This window comes from Cadophora gregata, assembly GCF_030347475.1.
Source record: "Cadophora gregata isolate MNR1 chromosome Unknown scaffold_16, whole genome shotgun sequence".
Lineage (NCBI taxonomy): Eukaryota > Fungi > Ascomycota > Leotiomycetes > Helotiales > Ploettnerulaceae > Cadophora > Cadophora gregata.
In genome coordinates this window covers 1383467-1407095 of record NW_026695939.1, presented here as the reverse complement: position 1 = coordinate 1407095, position 23629 = coordinate 1383467, and the positions used below count along the sequence as shown (strand labels likewise).

Below are 23629 nucleotides of genomic sequence, written 5' to 3'. Positions count from 1 at the left end.
TACCCAGTCTCATCTCAGTGTACCTATATCATTCAGTTGAACAGCAAGGTCGACAATGGCGGCCACCGACGACTCCAAAGCTCCAAACGAGAAGGCCACTAAGATTGACAGCCGCCAGGATGAACACATTGAGGCTGCTCTCAAGCCAGATGAATTTACTGCTGATGCCGCAGCGAAGGGTCAGGCCAGGACTGGTTATGAAACCATCAGCCTTTGGGACACAGTCAAGACCTTCAAGATCGCCACCGGCTGTTGCTTCGCTGCCGCTTTCAGCGCTGGTGCCGACGGATACCAGATGGCGTGAGTCATTCCCATCTATATGCATTTCGTAACATTGAAAGGGTGGCTAGCTGACCGTTTGATTCCTCTAGCATGAACGCGAGTATCATCGCCAACAAAGGTTTCGTCCAACAGTTTGCAACTTCCATGGACAAGAATGGCAAATTGTTTCTGGAGTCCGGGACTATCAGCAGCTGGAGCGCAACCCAGAATTGTGGACAGGTCCTTGGCCAGACGGGCATCGCATTCGTCAATGGTCGGTTTGGACGTAAGATCGGAATGTACGTTCTGTGGACTCTGATCATGGTCAGCGTCTTGGTCGAAACATTTGCAAGGAACTGGAAGGTCTGGCTTGTGGCCAAGCTCTTCGCTGGTATGGGTGTAGGCGCTATGCAGGCTACTATCCTGGGATATATCAGCGAGGTGGCACCAGTGCGCGTTCGTGGAAGTATGCTCATGCTGTACTCTTTCTGGTGGACTTTGGGCTCCTTCTGTACCCACGTCGCCTTGCAAAGACTCAATCGCCGGGACGCATACGACTACCTTACCCCTATTTACACCCAATGGGCTCATGTCGGCATCATGGCTATCATCTACGTCTGTCTTCCCGAATCGCCTGCTTGGTGTGCAAGTGTTGGCAAGGAAGAGAAAGCTAAGAAGTACTTGAAGCTCATCCATAGGGATGTGAAAGACTACGATGTTGAGTACCAGTATCAAGTCATGGCCTTGAACATCGAGCATGAACGTGCTATCGCCGCCGAACAACGTAACGAGAGTTGGGTTGCTATCTTCAAAGGTGTCGATGGACGACGGACCATCACCGCTCTTTGGGCAATTGTTTCACAACAGTTCCTGGGCTTGGCTCTTTTTGGTACCTTTGGCACTTATTTCTTCCAGCAGGCTGGCCTGGCAGACCCTTTCAAAATCAAAGCCATCACGTCCTCTTTGCAGATTGTCACTGTCCTAAGCGCCGTCATCCTCGTTGACAAGTTTGGTCGCCGGCTTATGGCTTGCTGCTCAACTACATTGATGTGGATCGCATGCCTTGTTGTTGGTATTCTTGGTGTTGCTCCTGAGAGCAATGCGACGACATATATTTTCGTTTTATTTGCCTGTTTCTGGAGTAAGTCCTGCCACGTTCCATGATCGAGTAACCAGAAACTGACGCGATTCGCTATTGTGTAGACATTGGTATTGCTGGCAACGGCGCTGCGGGTTGGGGCTACATTGGCGAGATATCATCCCAGCGTCTGCGACCCTATACCTCCGGTTTCGCTGCCTCCGCAAACTCTATTAGTGGCCTTATCATGTCCGTTCTGACGCCGTATATGGTCAACGCGCACAAATGGAACTGGAGATATAAGACGGGCTTCTTTTACGCTGGTGTTGGTGCCATTTGGGTTGTTGGGAGCTGGTTGATCATTCCGGAAACAGCAGGGTTAGTGGTTTCACCCATCTTGAATTCATATTGTGATTGCAAATAAGCTAATAAATTGACTAGTCGCTCTGCCGCCGAATTGGACGAGTTGTTCGAACGTAAGATCAAGGCCTGGCGATTCAAGAAGACCGAGACGGCTACTCAGCGCCTTGTCAAGAGCGAGCAGGAGGAAATCGAGCGTTCCTGAGCAATGGGATCTGCAATATTGTGGATCTCACTTATCAGTACATTTGGGCATTTTCACTTCTTTTTTTGAATGAAGTCTAGTCCGGTTTGTTGTCCCAACAATACTTCACTGGAACTTTCTAGCTCGTCACGCTCGTGTCGCATAGATCTGTAGTACTACGAGGGTTGATACTCCATTTATCAGAATATTATCAGAGTCCTCCATGTCCCCAATTCAATTTTTCTTTCTTTTTCTCTGCATATTAGTTGATACCAGAGTTAAATATGAGTAGTATCTTGTGTAGGTGTCACTGTCACTTCATGTGAAGAGACGCTAGGTTAGGGAGAATGTATTGAGATCTAAGCTTGAAGAGATGGAGCAGCCGTGTTTTTTTCCCATGACACTTGCTTCCACCCCAAATTCTCTAGCCCTTTCCCCAGATAGATGTCCACCAGCTAATCTCTGGCATCCATCGGTGCAGGTTGGCGTCCCATGTATACCTGTACCATTATTAGCACCGGATTCACTCAGACTCACAGAAAATACTAATGATGATTAGTTTTCACAAGAGAATCTTGGCCATATTCCTCCGAGAGAACCCGTTCTGCTTGATTTGGTATTTTGACTTGGACGCCTTCGAAGATCGATGATTGAAGCGGGTAAATCTCATCTGACTGTGAACAATTAATGTTACTGTCGCATAACATAAACGTCAATACAATGATGGCTTACCTCATACTCATGGCCATCTTTACAGAACAGCAGATGCGGATTAGACTCGTTCTGATGAAGCGCAGTAATGTCGATGTATTTTCCGTTATTCATATCAATCCAGCGAGCGTCAATCTTGTTAGATACATCCGCTCTAGATACGATAGAGTAACGAGGATTGATATCGAGGAGATACGTGCGGCCCTCATGCTGGTATTGAGTGCCATTGTATGTCGCAGCCAAGGCTATCAAAGTCGACATGGACACCTGAACATCTATATCCGTGTCCCAGGGTAACATCTTTCTTCCCCAATGATGTCCCAAGAGTGTACCGTGAGCTAGCCAAGTCTCGACTCCCACGTTATCCATTGTCTTCGTGTAGCTTCTGAACAGCGTGACGAGGGTAGCTTGAAGTTCAATGACGCTTAGGGGCTCGCTTCCGGAACCGAATCTTGAATCGATATGGCTTATTGCGCCAATGAGATGCGATTTGGAACGGACATCAATTTCGGTGAAGTACGGATAAGTGTCTAAGCTGGCTTCAGGACTGCGTAATGGCTGGATTGTGCCCAGTTGGGTCTTGGTTGCATGATAATAAACAACAACGCATAGAAAAAGTAACAGCGCCCACAAAGGTTTCATGCGTCGCATGATTGTTTTGCCGCAGAAACTGAAACTGGGGCCAGTGTATTCTAACACTGTCTTTGTAATTAGACACACAATTCGATAACAAAGCATGAATGAGCCGGAAGCAAGGGATCAATTCAGGCACGTGATTTGTTGTTAAGCGAAATATCGAGGCCCTGTCATCAACATCGTTCAATGGACACGGATCGGGTCATCAGGAACCCTTAAGGATTATAAATATATATAAATATATAAATATAAGAGAAACTGGGGGACTGGTACATAAGCTAGTTAATCTGGTCACAAAATTCCAATTTCATTAGGCGAAAGTCATTTCACAAAGGAAAAGGTGGAGATCAGAAACTTCAGGCATGCTTCTTCATCCATCTGTGCTTACCTTCACGCCTTCTCGGCAAATTTACTCGAAAGTCAGGAAATCGTTGTAAGACTTCACATTGAGACATTCATATAGCTCTTGGATCCTCCAGAAAAGCATTTTGAGATTTTGATAATCCATATTGAATCGCACACAGCTTCAAAAGTAAGGGAAAAGCAGGCCCCATAACATCGCCCCTGGTTCGCTGGGCAGAAAATGGAACCTGCCATCTATTGCCTCATAAGACTGTTTGACGCCGGTGAGCGAAACTTTTACTTCTTCTGGCCATGGCCAAGAATTCTCTTTGCACAAATCCTTTTGGTCCTGTTGCGACAAAAGTGAATCGAACTTGAAAGCTGTCTCGTGTTTCTGCTCGAAGGAAGCGGAAATTGAGCCTCGACTAAAGTCAACTTTGCCCCACGGTTCCTCTTCTATACCATGAAGTCTCCTTCTAAATTTGTGGTCGTTGAAGTCTCTCCCCTCCCCGAGATCCATCCATCTAGTCAGAAACATCGCATTGCCCGCCTTGCCATAGCTCTTGAAGTCGACTCGGAACTCTGTGTAGCAATGATCACAGCATAAGATGCCCTGCTTATTCTCAAAGTCCTCGATCTCGGTGGCATGCGGAATTTGGATACCATATCTGTGCAGACTTGGCATTGTGGAAAAATAGATATGAGGGCAAATATCAATTCCGCCACACCATGGGAGAGGAAGTGCCTCGGAGGATGGCACCATGAATACTCTGTGCTCACGCAACAGGAGCGATCCGTTTTGGATCCGAGCTTCAGCTGCACTTTGTTCTACGAAACCCCAATTGACAATTCTCTTAGTTTCATAGCCAAGTAGTCTTAGAAGCCTTGTGGTATCAAGAGACTGCCTGTAAGCTTTCATTGCCATGTGGAAGATGGTTGACGAGAATTCGGGATGTGTTCCGTACTCAAGTCGGCTGACCAAATCCCTGTACCGGCATTCCAACCGGGGTCGACTGGAATTGAAAGCCGTTTGCGATAAAATATGGTACTTCTCAGCGTTGAGAATTGAATGGAAGCGGACGCAACTTGGACAAACAACTTGAGTTAGAAGGTCTCGCTCTACACACCAAAGAAATTCCAGTACCGCAGAACTCCCAGCATTCTTGAGAGAACCTAGACACCGCTCTCTGAGACTTAAGTAGTACGAATGACATGTGAGACTTAAGCTTTCTCCTGATACCACGGGCACATAATCCAAAATGAGGAGCATGAGCTCAGGTGGAAGTTTCTTGATAGGTGGGTCCGAGCAGGAAATTATGGCTCTCTTTTGCGTACCGTGACGAGCGAAGCCAAATCCGAAGAATTGGAATATTTCTTGAAGGATGGGGACTCTCATTTCAGGGGCCGGGGCTGGATTTCTGGAGATCTGAGAGAGATGAGACTGTAAAAGTAGTGTGGAAATGTGCGGAAGTTCCGGGCTAGCCAAGCTGAGTGATGATTGTGGTCGTCGCACCACCAAGGTTTAGGGATTATAGAAATCAAAAAGTGTAGCATCCGAACTTGTGCTATTTGAGAAGCGGTTATGTAAGCTTTTGCTAGCCTTCTGTGGGTAGTGCCCTATCAGTGGAGAGTCGAGGCCGAATTACATCATTTGTAAAAGTTAGCCGTATTTTCAAATACCATCTAATCATAAACACTACCTTTATCTGTCATACACAACTATATACCGAAGATAAATGGGCCAATATATTCCTCCACGTAATCTGATTGTAGAAAGCTTGATTCCAAGTAACAAGAACTCTATCCACTCCCCAGGGAAGCTGTGTCTCCATCATTACATCGATGAAAAGTTGTGGGTAAGGAGGCAAACTGAAGTCATGCTATCTATGCACGTCATCAAAGTTATCAGCTGTCGCTCAAATCCCATTGTGGGACTGGTCAACCAGTTGCCTATCTATGCGCATCGCATATGTGACCAAAGTCATCTTTCAGTGGCTGGTAGCGCAGAAGCAACATCTCGAGGTTTTCACAAGCTGTAACAAAAGAGTCTAAAGAGAATGTGATAGCACAATACATAAGTCACAAAACCAAAGCAGTCCCTAGCACTCCTTAACTGCCCTCTTAATATGGTACATTTATTTCACAGATTGTCAGCCGACATTTCCCCTTGTTTTACATAGTAACATATCATAATCTCCATATAATCATGCCCGTCGTTTTACTGACCATGACTGGGCATCAAACACCAGATTGTTGTTCCTTCTGTGAGCCTCAGGATCGACATAAATCTTCACATCAATGCTATCTCTCGTCAAGTGATAGACTCTGAAAATGACATAGACATCAGCTGTGACCCTCCCCTCCGTAAGAGCCAAGCTTTGCATCTTTTCACTATTAGCATATACTTGATTAGATTGATACCGAAGGAATAATACATACCCGAAGGAATTGGCCATTGCTCATAAAGAACCTGTCATCACATTCGCCGGTTGTTGTTTTAACTTCAATGAAATATCTTGGACAAGCGCCCACCCATGTTTCATCCAAGTACCCATGTTGTACAAGTATTCCTGTCAGAGTACTCTGAAAGTCTGAGAAGACGATATCGGCCGTCTCCGTCCCTCTCCAGGGCGGCATATCACTGTAGGCCGGGTGCACTGTGACCTCGTGTCGTATTCGACTTTTCCAATTCTCTCTACCAAAATTGTCTTCACGGTTGGAGAGAAGAGATGAAAGGATTTCAAATACCTGAAATGGCTTAGGTTAGATATGGGATAATTTACTGTAGACTAGAATTGCTTACCAAAAGCTCTCCAGCAGCGCCAATTTTGATATCGTGGGACACCTGTCCGAGCGAGCGAACCCCAAAAGCATCTTCATGATTAAAACCTTGATATATCACGCCATTACCGACTTGTGGAACAGAATCGTGATGTGGAAATGCTAGTTGAGTGGACATCTGGATGACATGTTCCAAAAGCCGAACGTAACCAGGTCTTCTGCTAAAATTAGCTTGTTCTGGAGTTGGGCTTCTCCAAAAATGGCGATCCGGTGACGGATACACATATGCATTTGATCCGCTCAATTGAGTTCCAGCTGGAGTGCCTTGATAATGTGCCATAGGCGAAATAGATCGACTGGGCGAGTTCCACGCTTCATTGGCAACTCTGGCCTGTGACTGGTCTCGTACCACCATATCTCCGGATTGAGATGTAGAAGTTGGCGAGTCTGCCGCAGTCTCTTCAGGAGATAGCACACTTTCATCGCTTTCCTCGTCGTCATCAACGGAGTCGTCGTCTTGCTCCAGATTTCGACGTGGGGGAGGAACATCATGAATATTTCCGATTCCTTCGGCATCTAGAAGATCCTCGAGTACAGAAACACTGCTTGTGAGCACTTTTTGGATGATGTTTCTCGCAGATGGATTGATTCGAAAGAGTGTCGTCAATGCCTGTGGGAAGTTCCTGAAATAGCATAATTCTTTAAGCCTATTGTTCAATGGGACAAAAACCTGCCAAGTGTTGCCTTCTGTAGCGACGTGGATATAGCCTGTTGGCACACAAACTTGTATATGCTCATCTCCGAGGCACAGACAGTGCGTCGTTGAAATCCTGTCAGATCGCTTGACCGTGGTGCTCAAGAGTTGCTGATAGAGTGATTGTGGATCCGTCCTCGTGATTGGACTTTGAAAGGAGGAGGCGCAGCTGGTACTACTGTCAGTAATCTAGCTATGAAGAAGAACAGCGATAGAGTAACCGTAACAGTGCATAAGCTCGGTCCTAAACTTAAAAGTCAGACGTCTATCCTCCTCACCATCATCCGCACATGCTGTATCTTGGTGAGTAAGAATCGAGATATATCGATCTTCAAGACTCAATGCTTTCAAGAACCGATCCAAAAGCAAAACTTCTTCCAGTGTGAAATCAAGAAACTTGGCTTCGTGCTCGTGTTCGAAGTTTCTCGCAATTGATATGTTGTCAATGACCGCAAAATCTGTGCCGATCGATCGAAGTACGGTTGTGAACCTCTGAGCGTCAACGTCAAACAGTTTTACTGGAAGAAAAGCAGCTTCAAACAGGCGGTCGAGATCTCCTTTCTCTGGGGTTTTGTCGTTAATAGCCCGTATTAACTGTTTCACTTGTTGAACCGAAGGATTTCTTTCTGACAGTAACTTAAGCTCCAGCACAAGCGTGTCCAATGTCGCCCGTGAAACTCCCAAGGACTCTATGAAGAAATCCCTGAGGTCTTCAGAATAAAAATTTCCGATGATCGCACATCCTTGTATTGGAACAGGGCTGTCCCATAAGCATTGAGATGGCGGAAACCACCCTCCATCCGTGCCAGGCAGATATACTAGTCTCTCCTCCTCGAATATTGTACTACATAATTAGTCACCATCTCAAATCTAAATAGAAGTCAAAATTACCGTATTGCTCTCCGATCACGTGCGTGATCAACATCTGACAGCAATTTATACAGTCTCAAGACTTTCTCGGAGTTGCCTTGTGCAGTTGATGAGTTCCCCGATTCACCTTTTAGCGTCGATAACACTCTTATGTAGTCTTCCCAATCTGCATCTTTGATACCGAGGACCTGGGTGAAGAAGTGGCAGAGCTTTTCATTGTCCCTGTACTGAGGAACAAGTGCGAGCACTTCTCGGTCGAGAATATCTTCAGGACCCTCCCAAACACAACTTCTTGTGTCTGTCCACGATGGATTATTGGAGTTTGGACATAGTGCTCTGGGACGCAATATCAATGACACGTCGTCATCATCAAAAACCTGTCTATTCATCGTCAGCTTGCCTGTGCCAGTCTTTGGGAAAGGAGTAAGTCCCACCTCAATAGCTCTGTATCATTTCCAGTCTGACGGTCTGCGATAGCTTCATATGATCTAATGACATTTTCTTGTGCTGTTGTATCCCATGTTCTCTGTGTCAGCGCTTCGTGTTGCCGAACGACTTCGATGTAGAAACGAAGATCGTCTACGAAACCAACACGGAACTCTTCGAGAAATATCCAGCTTCGGCGCAGATTGCGCTCTTCTGAAGCTCCATCGATTTGCAAGATCGGAAATCCTCGCGAAATACCCAGCGCTTGGACCTTGTTTTTCAAATCAGGAAGCGGCATGTAAGTGCTTCTCAGTTTTCTCAGGGCCCTGCTACCACTGCACGCGACCTCAGCCTGCCAAATTTCTTGACAAATTGGTGGAGACATGTCAACTTGGTAGGTATCCCAGTACTCCTTCAAGGTTCCTACCAGCATTCGTGGCTGACGTGCTATGATATGTCGGAATTCCTGAGATAGAGAACCTCCATCTGACTTCAGCCTAGGAACGTGACGAACTCCCAAGGAGTTCTCTAGCCAGTCTAACCATGATACGCCTCCTCGCCGAGTAGATGCAGGGAACAGGTTCATATAATCCGAATGAAGAAATGGCACCAAACAACGAGGGAAAGTTCGAGCCGGGTTTCTGGGGTGACTGGTAGCCTTTAGAAGCTGCTTGGCGCTATACTGATAATCCGATTGAAAGTAGATGACCTTGCGTCTCGAAGACACCTTTTTGTTCTCGTCATCGTAAATCCACATAACCTGGTATTTGGAGTGCTGAATGCCTTCGTTATTCCAGTAGAGATAGCTGAGATGATCTTTTGAGGATGCAAGATATGAAGCTCCTCCGCCTTCCAAATAAACCTTCCATATCATCTCAATGAAAAATTCTGGGGAACGCCGCAGAACACCGAGTTCTATAAAAAGGCTTTCTCGAGAAGGCATCCTGGCTGCAGCTGGATGAATAGTATCCACCAAGTCAGCAGGTATTGCTACTCCACTTCGAGATGGAAAGTATATCTCATGATCTCGTGAATTGACCCACGAGCCATCCATTAATGGTATTAACGGTAATGATACGAGTCGGGCTCTGAGAGAAGGCTGCCGTAAATATATATCCATGATTAATTCCGCTGCAAGAGTGTGCCAAATGTCTTCGGCCTCGGTTGTCATCATTCTTGAATGCCGAGTTTCCAAATCACTTTCAATTCTTTTGTACATCAGATCGTCCTCGATTTCGCGGATGCCGAAGTTTTCCTCAAGGATCTCAATGTCAGTCGACCGATATTTCAAGAGAAGATACCTTGGCTGGTCAGACAAGTCTTCGAAAAGCGGCAGTCCCTCGGCATCGAGATGTGTGCTTGGCAGTATTCTGAGTTAAAGGGGCTTTCGAGCTTGTGAGCTCACGTCCGGAAATAGAATTCTCTCTTCACGCAATAACCTGACAATTCTGGATGACAAGACGGTCCAGAGAGAATCACGCACTTCAGCTGTAGGTAGAAATCTCATCCACTGATACCGCAGCGGAGAATCAACGCTACAAAATTCTAGCACTGCATCACGAAATGCTTCAGCCACTCCGTTCAGAATGGCTTTGTTCCGGGGTGAATCCACAACGTCTTGCCTGCTTGCTTCCACGATGAAGTCGGCTTGAATAACGAACTGAACATTTCCATGAGCTAAATCATTATTAGATGTTGAGTTACTTACAGAGAATCCAAAGCTCCGAATTGGTAAGAACGCGAAGGTATTTTGCGGGGATATGAGAGGGCGTCCACTTTCTAAGGGAAACGCCAGAACTACCTCGCATTCATGGATATCAGGGCGCACGCGATCGATTGGAAGATTTCTTAATTCCCGCTTCACAATTCGATATTGAGTGACAGTGACGTCTGCTGCACTTTGAGCATCTGAATTCCCCACTGTCTTGACAAGTTCCACCATTCCAGTCCTAGCATCTGCTCTTTTTTGGAATGTCGTTACGGATTTTCCTTGACCATAGCCATGGATGGTAATTTTAAGCTCTTCTAGCGTCGATAAGAACAAGAGCAGGTTTTCGGGAATGTTGTTGAACTGATCAACCAAGTCCTCGTAGGAGATACTTTCAAGTGTGGTCAAAGTCATCCTCGTGATAGGCCATTCGTGGCGCGGAAGCACTTCGTCTTCGGGAATTGGCGTCACGATCCCGAGCTTTTCCTCACTTGTACTTCCTCCATTGTACTGAAAGGAAAAGGAGAATGCGTTGGACTGTATGTGGACTTTAGATGCGACCTGGAAGACGGATTTGAACCCGATGCCCTTTTCCCCGATGTAACCACGGGCCTTCTTTGAGCTTCTTCCAGTTCGACAAATCGACTGCACGTTCTCTTGGGTAAACCCATCTTCATTGCATTCAACTAGCATCCGATCAGGAAACACTTTGAAGGAAATTGACGGGATTTCTCCGGTTTTCGTGAATTTGTTATCTTCAGCATTTTGTATCATTTCAAGAATAAATCTAGCCTTCCGCGAGCCAATATCTCGGGCGATCCTGGAAACAAGTTCATCAATTGGCCTTTATGAGTTTTGTCCAATTGAACATATTGACGCACCTTTCAACAGCATCTCCTAGATCTTCGCGGATTCTCGCAATGGTTCTCAGAAGTCGTAGGGTGTCGGGGTCGGTTTTTTCCCGTATTCTCTGCTCAACCCAGCCTTTTCCCTCTGCAATATCAAGAACAATCTCTCTTGCCTGCAAAGGCGTAAAGTCAGTCGATTCAGACATTGTACTGTTCAATTTTGTTCGAATATCTTGTGCCTCGAAAGCTGTCAAACGGAGCCACCGAATTTTGTATCCATCTCCACCTGCTGACTCTCTATCTAAATTTGCACGCACCAGAAGCAGGGTGTTCGAAGCGCTGCGATTAGGATTGGGAGGAGGCTTAGCATCAGGGGACCTTCCAACGTGCTTCAGCGTAGCGCCGGGATCAGCCCAATCTTGACCGCAGCGCCTCGAAGAAAATATACTACGTTGGTCGTCAAAGGTAGGCAGGTGGTCAACGTCTGGGCATGTCTCCTAATTGATTAAGTGAGCTCTCGGCGGAGGCGTGGGGTTTCATGCCCACCAGCCCAGCCTGCGACCCTTGCTCCTGGCGCTTATCCAGCACCAAATCTGGCATTTTTAGCCCCTTGGCCTTCTGTGGCCGTTGACATACTTGAAATAGACCACTTGGGACTGGTTTCCGTCTCTCAGTGCTGGAGTTTTATCTCCGAGTACTACGTTGGGGGCTTATTCAATCACAAAGTTACCCACTCAATGAGGCACACAAGCAAAGCGTGGGTATCCATCAAAAGGGGGGAACATGGTATTAGGGTTGAATACTTCTACTGTGTATGAGCGGATCCAATGGTCCCTGCCACCCCTGACGTGTGGGTGTCCCTCTTATCTTGTTGGTGCAAACACCTGATTGATGGAGTCGACGCTGATTCTACGAGCCATTGTACCCTACCCTTAAATGTAACATGATGAGACATGGACATACTCGAGATTTGTGAGCCGTGCGAGGAAATCGTTTCGTGGTAGTTAAAAGTGAAGTTGCAAGGTCTCCCTAACATATGTCGAAGATACATGCCGGTTCGAAGATCTCGTGAAAACATGCACCAATCTATTTCGAAGCATGCATTACGTACAGGCTCAGAACAGGTTCAAAGCTACTATAGGATAGGGAACTCGGAAAACTAAAATAACTCAATGTCTGCTAAACTCGATACTTGCAGTGGATATAACTTCCCCATTGACCAAGTCCTTGAATGTGAGGTTGCTACCTTTGTCGCCGAATCGGACCTGGGTCTCGGCTTCGAACTGATGCAACTTCTTCCCTGACCTAAACACAGATTGTGCCGAAGGCCCGAAATCAAAGTCTTTGGGGAAATTTGAAATGATTTTACCCACTTGCTCAACTCCTAGAACTGGTTAGTAACCATCAAAGACTTTCGCAAGGACACTGACGAGGATCGGTTGTATATCTGGGTGGAGTATCCAAGGCAGTTGAATACAACGTCGTATGAGATCGTGTAGCTACCCCAGGCTTGTATTTGTGGATATATGACGAATTCAGGACAGTGTCGGCAGAGACGTTGTCCCCCTATCAAGGTGACCATGGTGTCAGGAGATAAGTGATAAGTGGCAGATGGTATCAGGGACTTACCTTGGCGACCATCCATACTATTCTGTTCATACAAAGCTTTCTACCATCCCATTCATCTTTGAATCCCAAAGACTCGGGGTCTAACCCCTCCTCGAATGTGCAATTCAATCCCACTCCATAATGCCGACGAGCTTTCTTGATACGAGGTGTAACTCCTTCGAGACCTCTTAGTGCTGCCCCTCGAACGACTGCAGATTGGCTACATAGTGTCAGCGAATGAGAAAACTTAATACCTTCTGAACTTATGGGTGCTCTGGGCATAGCAAGGTAATTTTTCCATGTTGTTGACACCATTCCTTCAGGACCTTATTGAGGTATGGTGACTCGCCGAATCCGCCCACAAGAACAATGCGCTGGTTACAATTTAGCTTCTCTACCAATCAGCAATTTGAGTTGGTGAAATACATCAATCGCTTTCTTCCGGTTCTCCTTCGCCTCTTTCACTTGTTGCTCCACCAAATTTACAATTTGGTCAATAACCGGGTCAAACAAACCCTGCATCTCTTCGCTTCAAGAATGTCAGTTTTATCTTCCTAGCTGGAAATTGACCCAACTTGAGTCTTAGAAACATACTGAGTAAGTGTCACCATTCGCTCTTCCTCATCATAGAAGAATGAGTCTTCCGTTTCGAGTCTTAGTGGGCTCAGTTCCACCACATCTTGCTCTTCGTTCCTACCGAAGTCACGCTTGTACATTTCAAAACATGTCATGAATTTGCTCCCTGGACCTTTCTGCGCATCCGGGACTTCATCAAAGGCTCTACCGAATCGCTTGGAAAGAAAGGCGTGCAGATTCCGGTCGATATATGTCGAGCCACACTTACCACCTATGAAATGAATCAATATGGTGTGTTATCTTGTTCAGACTGGTGGTTGCAACTTACCCACTCCTACATAAAGCTCATCAAATTCTAAACGCGGCTCAACCTCCACAATTGTATACGTTGTGATGTCGACCGTTCCACCACCACAATCGCAAATGAGGATATTTTCCCCTGGCTATCATGCTCAGTACAGGGCAATGTGAGGTCTCTGGATAACGTACCTTGATCTTGTTTAATGAATCGGTATGAGAGTACATCTTCAGCGTGGCAATAGCGGCAGCTTCTGGTTCTGCAATTGTGAAAATCTCATCTCCAGAACGGTTTGAAAATCCCGCTTTCTTGGCAGCTTGCAAAGTTGCAACTTTTGCTTCTTCAGACCATATCGCAGGTAAAGTCACCCAGCACTCCATTGGTGTATTATCGTAGACTACATCGGTCATCTGGCGACGCAGCTTTGCAGATACATACTCGTACACGCCACGAAGGAAGTCCTCACATACCTCCGGTGCTGTGCGGAATCTTGGAAGTCTCATCATGCCTTGGCCTGTCATGTTCAATAGAGCAGGGTCGTCGTAGTCTCCTGGTAAAGCATTTTTATCCAACAGGAGCTTCGTCCATGAGTAGGATATAAGTTTTGGACGGACTTCGAAGCCCTATTTGTTTTCTGTGAGCGATGGGTTCTCTCTTTGATATGCTAGACGAGTGGGTGTCTTCCAAGTAGTGTGTGGCTCGCCTGGCCAGTCTGAAATGATATTGATATCATGGATGTCGCTTTTGTCCGTGGTGACATAGCTTATTCCTGCAAAAGTCCTTAGTTTACCCAAGTCCGACAGGTGTAGGAAGTCCTACCTGAGAAAGTAGTCCCATAATCAATGCCAATTATGATCTTGTGATGAGAAGTTTGATCGAGAGACAAAGACTTCAGCCGCTGCCGAAGTGTTTCGTTCGCCATGGCCATTGAATAAATTTGACTCAACGACTTTCCACATACGCAAATTTGAAAGCTGAAGATGAAAGGCAGCCAGAAGCTTTAGAAGTAATGCAGAAGTCCACAACCACGGACGAAGACTCGATGGACGGAGTTTTGTTCCTAGCTAGAAGGTCAGACTGCCTTGAGAGGGAGGTCGGCTGAGAAGTGACCTTCTAGGCTTCCGCCCATTCCTGTTACTGTTTCGGAACTGCATGATCCTTCCGCGGGCGGGCGGCGCGTAAACAGGGGCAGATGTATCACATCCGATCGAGCTGCAGGAAGACGTAAGCTGCTCATTGGCTCCTCTCCACGTGGCCTTGAGGTGGGGACTGTTGGATATTTCCCCTCGCCAGCAGGATTCTATATGATCTTTCGCAGGATAAGAAACCCAAATTATAGACTCTCAAAATCCCGGTTGCCAATTCCATACAACTCCACCATCTGTAAGACTTGCAAAACCTTAGGGAGTCGAACACATCAGCAATGGACCAAAACGTACTCCCAACGAGCACGTCTCTAGCTCCAGCTTTGTCCAGACAATATGAGCCAGCAGTGGGTTGGAAAAACAACTCAGCTATGTCAGTTTTAGATCCAGAAAACAGGCGCTTTAATGTGGCAGACACAGCCGGTCATGGACGAACGACTTCGCAAAGCGAATCTCTTGACGCTGGTCGGAGAGATCACCACCAAGAAATAGTAGATCCACAATCACCGAAACCAAAATCTGGTGGGATGCACTCTCAGCAGCAGGACTCGACTCCTGGTCAACGCACCAGCTTTCTGGGAGACATTCGGCGTTACATTTATCCTTCAGGTGCATCTCCTTCACAACGAGAGGAGCAAAGCAGGAAGGAGATAGCGCGTCTTGCAGCATTACTGGAGAAAAGGGATCGCCAGATAGCGAAGATGCAGGCAGATCATAAGAATACTTTGAAGAACGTTGAGAATGATTTCAGAAAGATCCAGGAAGACAACAGGCAGAAACATCACGACCACTGGGAACGAGTCAATCAGGAACATGAAATGACAGTCAACAAACTACTAACACAGCTGCAAGAGATTGGGAAGGAGAAAGAAGTCATACAAATGGAGCATGATAGATTCATTCGGGAGAATCAAGAGGCGTCATTTGGTAAAATGGAGTCGGCCCGCTGGGCTCCTGCAGAGGACAGCAAGATCGTTGGGCAGCTCGAGAGACTGAGAAGAGAAATGAGGAGCTGGGCGAAGGGGATGGCCCTGAAAGACATGGCTCTACTCAAAAATCTGGAAAAGACAGACCAGGACTCTCTGATGGACTATTTGTCGAACGTAGTCGCACTCCAGAATGGTCAACTACCAGGCGGACTCGAGACACCAAAATCCCCGGCGCTCCTTCTAAATGCGCTGTTCACACACATACTGTACTCAACTCTTTTCCGCAGTCCGTTCTTCTTCCTTGAAGATGCCCAAAATGAAGGCTTGAACGGCTCCAGAGTTGCAGAGACTCTCGTGAAGATGTATGAAATGGCACAGAATTGTAGGTTTCCAACACGCGAAAGACAGAAATTTCTACAGTAACATCAGCTGACACAACCGCTTAGCCAATGCCCACGACGCCCATACCTGGCGCTCAGACACGCTAAGGCTCCTGCTCCCACCCCCTGGAAGTAGCACTTCTGAAGGCCAAAAGTCCCTACACGGCGTTACAGACAGCTTCATAGTTAGAGCAGCTGATTTCCACGCCTCAAGCTTCCTAATTGGGCCCGCGAGCCATTTGATGAAGCCGGATGCAGACCCCAAGCAAATCGAGAAGTGCAAAGCGATCTTCCAGGAAGCAGCGCGGTTCTCCTACCAGCTGTGGACTCGGAGGACGGAGGTCAGGTGTTATGGATTGAGGGAAATGGGAGAACCGACATTCAGCGTCAACAACCCGGAGACTCAGCCACACTCGTTGCTTCGGTACGACAACCACGAAGATCTGCTTGAGGGGAGACCGATCACGGTCGTTGTGCACCCTCTCATAAAGGTTTATGGGACGGGCGCTGCGGAACAGTATGACTGCGACAGGGTATGGATGCGCGCTGAAGTGTGGCTTGATAGCAGATGATTGTTTCCATGAAAGTTGCCGGGTGCAGAGACGGTACGATTAAGCCTATTTCACGTTGTTCCCTGACAAAAGTTGGTGAATAGTTGAAATCACATTTACTATCCACCTTCTGTACTTTATTTACGTCTTCCTCTGTACTACACAAAGATGGATTTGACAATCGCAATCAATCTCACTTTCCACCCTTCTCAGATTTACTCCCATGATTATCAGATGCATATTCCGCGTGCGTTCCAATCGTTACAGCCTTCTCCGCATAAACATCCAGCTGCAATTCTCTCATGGCATTGACACCAGAAGTGAGAGCATCCGGGCCATCAAAAAGGACCGCCACCTCCTCGAGAGCCTTTCCTTTAGTCTCGGGAAAGAAGAAGTAGATGAGCGTGAAGTTGATGCCAATGACAACGCACCAGACGATGTAGTAGCGCCAGGCGATGGCGTCCATGGCAACAGGATTGGCGAAGCTGTTGTACAGTCCGGCAAGATTTCCAGTCAGTTGGTAGAGCATAGAAGCTTTTGAGCGCAGAGAGAATGGCACGACTTCCATGATGTAGGTTGGAGCTACGGGTGAGACGAGGTGGTAGCAGAGACCGAAGATGAAGATCATGACGAGAACTCCGGCAGCTAGTCCGTGGTCTTTGAAATGGCGATCTTGGTTTAGAGCAGAGAGGATAGTCCAGATTATGTATGAGAAGCCCATGCCACCCATGCCAAGAAGGAAGAGACGGCGACGACCAACTCTGTCGACGAGTGTGGCAGCGAAAACGGCAGTGATGAAACTCCAGAGCGATAGGCACCCATTGATGATGAGTTGAGTACGGTGATTGGTAATTCCAATGGTGACGAGGACCTTAGCGAGGTAGTAAGAAGTGAGAGCATTCCCGGACCCCTGCAGCATAGCTGGAATGAAGAGAGCAATGAACAAACGGTGTCGCATGCCTTTGGAGGCAAACCACTGCGACCATTTCGACATCTTTTGCAGCTTCTCCATCTCCAAAGTGGCGGTAATCTCAGCCATCTCGAAGCGAACCAGTCTGGAGTCGGCGTCCCCATCAGCGTGATATTTGATCAGCATATCCAAGGCTTCCTGCCGGCGATTGTTGTAGATCAGCCATCTAGGCGACTCTGGTGCAAACAAGCTGAGGACTGCCTGGACGAGGGAAAAGGAGCATTGAAGCACACTGGGGATTCTCCAGGCCCATGAAGACCCAGTCATCTTGAAAGTTCCGTACGTGACCCACGCAGCAATGAGTGATCCGAGCGACCATGTGGTGAGATAGAAAGACACCAATTTGCCTCGATGTTCTGGGTATGCAACCTCACTCAATAGTGGAGGAGCTGCAGTAGCCACTATTCCCAGGCCAAAGCCGACGAAGAAACGCGAGACGACAAACATGCCGTAGTTGATAGACGCAGTCTGCAAAATGGATCCGAATATGATGATGAGAGACCCACCGCAGATAGGATATCGACGACCGAATCGCTCGCAGAGCTGCGAGGATACCAAAACGGAGATCAGGATACCACCAGTCGGACCGAATGTCATAGCGCCTAGTCGAGTACCAGTGGGTGTGCCGAAGAATGCCTGCCACTGGGGAAGAGACTGCATCCCGTTCAACATACTACTGTCGAATCCTGAAGCGATCTGGGTGAGCAGCGCGCACAACATGAGGACGTTGAGCTTCAGAAGGCCTGGAGTTCTGTACCATGGCTTTGTGCGCTTCGGGAGAACATCCTGGAGTGACAACCCCTCAAAGTCGTCGGAGCGTGACACTTCTGCCATGATGACTTGTGTGCGAGGCACTGTGAGGAGTGCAGTGGAAGATGGAGCCGGACAGAGAGATATAGAAGAAGCTGGATGAATCGATTAATCGGCTGCTGCATCCAGCTCTCGTCGAGGGGGGTGGATTCGCGCCTTTATATGATGCGTGCTCATTGATGCAGATGTAGTGCCGGACCTCACGCGGGCCAATTCGACGCGATGTTCTCCAAACCTGGCTGTGGTCTGAACGCGAGCAAACACCCGCGCGGTACGCAGACCAGATCCGGGATCATACCTCCGTAGAAGAGAGGGCAACGATGGAAGTCTGGGGTGTTCCTGTCTGGGGACTGGGATCGGGGCACTCGGGGAAAGCGGGGGTTGTTGGTCTGTTCAAGGTGGGGTCTGGGGAAATACACCTCAAGCGATGGGAGGCAAGGTACTGTACGAAAGGTACTGTACCACCAGTACTGTAGTGGAGGTTTTGACGAAGATACCTAGCTTAAGCGAGCCAGTCGTAGACGGCTGGTAGTGGTATCCGCCCAGCGGAGAGGACTTCCCCCGATGCAGGGATGCCGGCCATGCAACACAACCTAACGTCTTCTTCCACAGACGCTCCAGAGCACGAGGTCACACTCCTCGGAGACTAACGTACTGGAGAGGTTAAGTTCCTCTGTTCACGGAGAATGTGCCGTCCGAGCATTTATCCGACGTCGCCACAAGCCTTTTTGAGGGTGTGTATAAGAGATGTCTCCAGAGCCTACTCGCTGACCGCAAGAGATGCCGGATGATACCCCTGAACAATGTACCGAAAGTTGGCATTGCTTGGATCTCCAAGCTTTGTGGAGGGCGCTGGGCACAGGCTTAATTGTGGAAGCTTACCTCATCTTTTGTGAACTCATTGTTTCCCATGCCAAATTATCATGGACTGAGGTATCGACCTGAATGCTGTATCACACTAGATCAAGCTGTCCAGAGGATCAAGCGCATTTTCCACTGTCCACTGCATCCGTTACTGGAAGCCTTTGAGAAACCTGGTTTGCAGAACACGTGATCGCTGCTTCATTCTTCAAACACCGCCTGCGAGACCAAACCCTGAGTTTTCTCACGTGGCACAATTACGTGCCCCAGATTGATGTCGTATAGGAAACCTACGAACGTAATGAAATGGCTTACCTTCCGATACTTCGAATCTAAGCCTTTCTATCTTGAAACTCCAAGGAAGAAGAAAAACAATTTATATCTCGCTTGATTGTTTACTGGAGAAGGGTGATAATAAAGGGGGCGGGGCAGCTTTAGCGAAACAAATCTGCCCAGGTGTACACCTCCACCTCCAGCTCCTAAGATACAACTAGGTGACCATTGCCAAGAATCGATCTGCAATCCGGAAATGGGGATATATGTTTTTCCGGATCATTAATTAGTTCCTAAAGTGTAAACTATTGAGCCTTGACCTGGGTTTGGCGCTTGTGATATCATTTGCGCTTCTATCTCTGCTAGCCTAACAACTTTCGTTACCACACAATCTCATCATGAAGAATGTTCTTTTCTACATTATGTCACTCCGAAACTATTCAAAGTACGAGCAAATTGTACGAAACAAAACAAGATAATGTTCTTCTCGATTATCGACAGTCCTTCCTTAGTAGTCGGTCGCTGATACATGCAACTCCTCGCTTAAACCACCCAAGCAAACCTCTGACTCTGAAGACGACATCCCTCTTTATAGGTATTCTATACATCATCGTCCAATCCCATAATACCCGTAGTCTCTTAACCTTAGCTCCTAGAAGAAAATTAGAGAAGAGCAATGCAAGTGATCGTTCAGCCCGCAGGAAGTGTCATACCTCACATGAATACCCGACGAACTCAGGCATGAGTGATATATTTAGGAATGAATTCATCGCGTTTGTGCTAGAACCAGGTTCGTGCTCAACGAAAGGCTGAAAAGTAGCCAAGCCAGTCGGTGGCGGTAACGCTGTCGTGGCGTTCGTGGTCGTGCTGGTGTTGTCAACGAGGACTCTTAGTTTCTAAAAATTAGTTTAGGAATTAAGGTGCAATCATAAAGCTAGGAATTAGACTATATACTTACTTGCCACTGGATTCAGTGCTTCTAGCAGCATCCTGAGGTGAGGGTTTTGAGGGACCACCGAAGCCACCGAAGCCACCGAAGCCCCCGCCTGTTGAACCAGGGGTTGTACCTGAACCAAGCCCGAAAGGGCTGGACTTCGGACTTCCAAACAAACCGGTAGGTTTTGGGCTGCTTGTATGTCCAAAACCTGCGTTCGCTCCAAGATTTCCAAAAAGCCCTGGTTTGGCTGCTACTGGTGGATCGTGAAACGATCTTTGGTTGATTGGTCCAGTATCTGAATCTTTCTTAGTCACGGGTGCAGACGAAGGCGCTCCAAACAGGCCCCCTTGTGACGAACCGGCTGTTGATCCGAATCCGGCACCTGGGGTAAATATATTGCTCAATGGTTTGGAAAGGCTCTCGGCCTGAGCGAAATTGGAAGTGGATGCTGGTTTTTCGGAGGTCTTCTTGCCGGAGACTTTAGATCTCCCGGGGCTAGGTACGCGCATCCCTGTTATATTGGTCCCATCCGATGAACTATCGAGAACTGGCCATTTTAGCACCAACCCATCCAGTATGGGTCTGATAGAACTTACACTGTGGGCGCTTTGCATACTGCTTGCAAATGCGAGCTCCCTTTTCCAAGGTGTCCAATCTGCGCAGGATTGCTTCTCTTTCCACTTTTTTCTCCTCTGACTCACCGGCGATGCTGGAGACGACCTCCGCTCCCATCTTGTACACCGCTGTAGGGCAGAAAATTCTTGGAACCTCGCGGATGATTGGCGATTGTATTGCAAGAGTTGGGACATTGTCTGTGAACAAATTGATGGCAACCTGACGCATGTAAGTTTCATAGCAGTAGCTTTTGGGTAAGGAGGCCCTTCATACCTCATAATATGCATTCATGTTATCAAATGCTTCCTCGGCTGCAATCATATCCATGTCCAAATCTTCTTTCGTGGTAATAGCAGATAACATTGTGGTGATCTCGTCGACGCTCATAGGTTTGCCTAGTTTTGACCGGTCATTGAGCATTGATTCCAAAACTTTCTTGTTAGAATCTTGTCGAGGGTTTTTTCTGTTGCTTAGAAAGAGACTGTTTGTTGTCATTGGATAGTCTTTGTGGACTTCGAGAAGGTCATCCAGTTTGGAGTAGGCCAAATTCAACTTTTCATCCATGATAGGTTGCAACCAGAAGCGAAAGATATTCTCACAGACATCTTCATCCGTCAAGTATCGAAGAAGGAGCTCAATAAACCTGTTTGCTGTCTCCCAGACTTTCTTAATGTGTTGCCGTGCAAGATCTCCCCAAGGGCGACTATAGAGACGGAAAAGTTCCCCAACAAGGAGAGGGTTCGGCAGACCAGGGAGCTGTAAGAGGGTCTGGTCAGCTTGCTATTTGGATAAATTAGCCACAGGGATGATGATATCGCTTACCTCGCGACCACGGCTTCTCTTTAACAGCAAACAGGCTTCTTTTATCGCCTCATCGCGCGATCGATATCTCCCAGTGAACATGTTCTCACTACCCATAAGCCAGTATGACCCTTCCTTTCGAATATTGCTCGCGAAATCAAAATGCATGTTCATCACACTCGCGCAAAGTCGTCTCTCTGGATTCAAATCATGCTGGAAGAACTCGTGGTCATATTCACCCTTGACAGCATCTCGGCAGATGGTTTGAAAAGTTTGACTGAGGGAAATGAGAAATTCGCGCTGTTGCTCAGGCTTGCTTCGACTCGGTCCTAGCTTGTCGCGCGCAAGCCTTGTCGCTGTGATCTGAGTTTGAATGTCTTCAACGAGACGTGGAAGTTCGCGTCGTACTTGGCTGAAGAGGACTTTGCTCAGGCGAGCACGTAAAAACTTGATCCCAAGAGTGTGTGCTGGAAGGCGATTGAAGCCACCTTGTTCGAAAAAGGCGGCCTCTTCCTGATCTCGAGTATTCTCCTGCTGATTTTGGCTGACGGCGGAGTCAAGATTCTTGACCATGTGCCAGCCCAAAGAAAATTTGACATCTTCATTCTTGGCGAGGGCGATAAATGCCTCCTCACTCTTCGAACCTTCCCTTACACAATCTGGCTTAGTGATAATTCCCAGGGTCCTTAGGCCTTGTGGATCAACTTTTCGTGCATTCCGAAGAATAATCTGGTTCCCGATATCGTTTTTTGCCGATACCACTGCTAAGATTATACTTCGAGGGTTTTCCAGATACCGGGTAACAAGCTTATGTACTAGTTGCACATCTCCAGTGGTTTGTGATTTTGTTTCAGAATGAATAAGGCCAGGAAGATCAACAAGTGTTAATTGAGGTTGAGATGGCCCACAGAACTCAATTCTTAAAATATCGTTCGAGAATGATTTCCCCGAGGACGACAGTCCCATTTCAGCCCTTGCACTGTGGAACAAGTCCCCAAAGTCATCTATGGTTCTCAACTCGCGGCGAAATCGATTTAGTCGGTCCTGGTCTGTCGCAGCCCTGTCCTCACCTGGTACAATCGAGACGTTTATCTCAACTCTCGCAGCACGACGGAGGATCACCTCGGTCGCAAATCGAGTGCATAGGGTATCTTGCTTGGGAAAAGGAATCCCGGAAATCGCTTCTAACACCGAACTCTTCCCGCTAGACTGATCACCACAGACAATCAGTTGTGGCAGCGCGACGAGCTCGCTGAGACCGCAAGCACGAAGAGAATCCACAATGTCCAGGACTTCCATCTGCTCGACCGACTGCAGCTTCTGCACTGAAGGCAGGTCAAGATCGTTGGCCTCGGCCATTTTCTAGAGAAAGTTTGAGTTGAATTCTAATGACGGATGGCTGATGAAGAGGACTGAAGAGTAGAATAGAAGAACGAAATGGAGGAGTGCCGGGAGCTCATCTTGAGTTTCATGAATAATCCAACAGCGGCGCAGCAGCGGTACAGAACCGATTGTGTCAGAATTGCAGTTGTATAGAGAGCTACTACAGAGAGAATCTCCTATATAAAGGGGTAGCGTACTCAGTAGTACCGCCTACAGTACTGAGTCTACGCCTACAAGCCCCATATTTCTAACAGATTGAGTTGAGGAGATAGCGTGGGCGTTTATTTGCGGGCCGGCCCCTTGCGAGTGCAGCAGCGCTAAAGTTAGGCTACAGGGCGGCATCAAAACGACCAAAATAAGGCAAATCAAACCTACTGATTGATATCTTTCAACAACATGAAACGGGGGTGCAAGTAACAAACGGAGCTGTCTAATCAGTGGGTGCTTGGGTGCCGCAATCATCACTTGGCGATTTTATAATTCTCCTTGTGTAGACCCCGTGCTACACCCTTACTTCGTTACATCTCTATACC

At 47.4% G+C, this 23629-nt stretch overlaps 10 protein-coding genes across 11 annotated transcripts; 2 read left to right on the top strand and 8 right to left on the bottom strand.

The window, feature by feature from the left end:
• Positions 1–55: 55 nt before the first annotated feature.
• On the top strand, positions 56–1904 carry ONS95_005694 (uncharacterized protein; the record flags this gene model as incomplete). Its single annotated transcript, XM_058499116.1, has 4 exons — positions 56–300; positions 372–1402; positions 1465–1717; positions 1781–1904. 4 exons carry the CDS (start codon positions 56–58, stop codon positions 1902–1904), a joined length of 1653 nt encoding a protein of 550 aa, XP_058351383.1.
• Positions 1905–2338: 434 nt separating this feature from the next.
• Positions 2339–3245, bottom strand: ONS95_005693 (uncharacterized protein; the record flags this gene model as incomplete). Its single annotated transcript, XM_058499115.1, has 3 exons — positions 2339–2383; positions 2450–2557; positions 2616–3245. The coding sequence occupies 3 exons, from the start codon at positions 3243–3245 to the stop codon at positions 2339–2341; spliced, it is 783 nt and encodes a 260-aa protein (XP_058351382.1).
• A 2531-nt stretch (positions 3246–5776) lies between these two features.
• ONS95_005692 (uncharacterized protein) lies at positions 5777–6768 on the bottom strand (the record flags this gene model as incomplete). The annotated part of the gene is made up of 3 exons (XM_058499114.1): positions 5777–5956; positions 6012–6320; positions 6376–6768. 3 exons carry the CDS (start codon positions 6766–6768, stop codon positions 5777–5779), a joined length of 882 nt encoding a protein of 293 aa, XP_058351381.1.
• Positions 6769–7208: 440 nt separating this feature from the next.
• On the bottom strand, positions 7209–9622 carry ONS95_005691 (uncharacterized protein; the record flags this gene model as incomplete). Its single annotated transcript, XM_058499113.1, has 4 exons — positions 7209–7276; positions 7329–7951; positions 7999–8358; positions 8412–9622. 4 exons carry the CDS (start codon positions 9620–9622, stop codon positions 7209–7211), a joined length of 2262 nt encoding a protein of 753 aa, XP_058351380.1.
• Positions 9623–9778: 156 nt separating this feature from the next.
• On the bottom strand, positions 9779–11165 carry ONS95_005690 (uncharacterized protein; the record flags this gene model as incomplete). Its single annotated transcript, XM_058499112.1, has 3 exons — positions 9779–10063; positions 10112–10931; positions 10993–11165. The coding sequence occupies 3 exons, from the start codon at positions 11163–11165 to the stop codon at positions 9779–9781; spliced, it is 1278 nt and encodes a 425-aa protein (XP_058351379.1).
• A 963-nt stretch (positions 11166–12128) lies between these two features.
• ONS95_005689 (uncharacterized protein) lies at positions 12129–12600 on the bottom strand (the record flags this gene model as incomplete). The annotated part of the gene is made up of 3 exons (XM_058499111.1): positions 12129–12343; positions 12390–12525; positions 12589–12600. 3 exons carry the CDS (start codon positions 12598–12600, stop codon positions 12129–12131), a joined length of 363 nt encoding a protein of 120 aa, XP_058351378.1.
• Positions 12601–12830: 230 nt separating this feature from the next.
• On the bottom strand, positions 12831–13962 carry ONS95_005688 (uncharacterized protein; the record flags this gene model as incomplete). The annotated part of the gene is made up of 5 exons (XM_058499110.1): positions 12831–12941; positions 12994–13096; positions 13162–13414; positions 13472–13586; positions 13633–13962. 5 exons carry the CDS (start codon positions 13960–13962, stop codon positions 12831–12833), a joined length of 912 nt encoding a protein of 303 aa, XP_058351377.1.
• Positions 13963–14864: 902 nt separating this feature from the next.
• Positions 14865–16467, top strand: ONS95_005687 (uncharacterized protein; the record flags this gene model as incomplete). Its single annotated transcript, XM_058499109.1, has 2 exons — positions 14865–15897; positions 15962–16467. The coding sequence occupies 2 exons, from the start codon at positions 14865–14867 to the stop codon at positions 16465–16467; spliced, it is 1539 nt and encodes a 512-aa protein (XP_058351376.1).
• Positions 16468–16639: 172 nt separating this feature from the next.
• ONS95_005686 (uncharacterized protein) lies at positions 16640–18250 on the bottom strand (the record flags this gene model as incomplete). The annotated part of the gene is made up of 1 exon (XM_058499108.1): positions 16640–18250. One exon carries the CDS (start codon positions 18248–18250, stop codon positions 16640–16642), a length of 1611 nt encoding a protein of 536 aa, XP_058351375.1.
• Positions 18251–19672: 1422 nt separating this feature from the next.
• ONS95_005685 (uncharacterized protein) lies at positions 19673–23334 on the bottom strand. 2 transcript variants are annotated; one of them, XM_058499106.1, is made up of 6 exons: positions 21735–23334; positions 21186–21668; positions 20894–21131; positions 20319–20844; positions 20074–20256; positions 19673–20012 (listed from the first exon to the last, which is right to left on the bottom strand). In XM_058499106.1, the coding sequence occupies exons 1-5, from the start codon at positions 23070–23072 to the stop codon at positions 20250–20252; spliced, it is 2592 nt and encodes an 863-aa protein (XP_058351373.1). In that variant the 5' UTR covers positions 23073–23334; the 3' UTR covers positions 19673–20012; positions 20074–20249. The 2 variants fall into 2 exon arrangements, with proteins under 2 accessions (XP_058351373.1, XP_058351374.1); XM_058499107.1 differs by having other exon boundaries at positions 20074–20248.
• Positions 23335–23629: the final 295 nt, after the last annotated feature.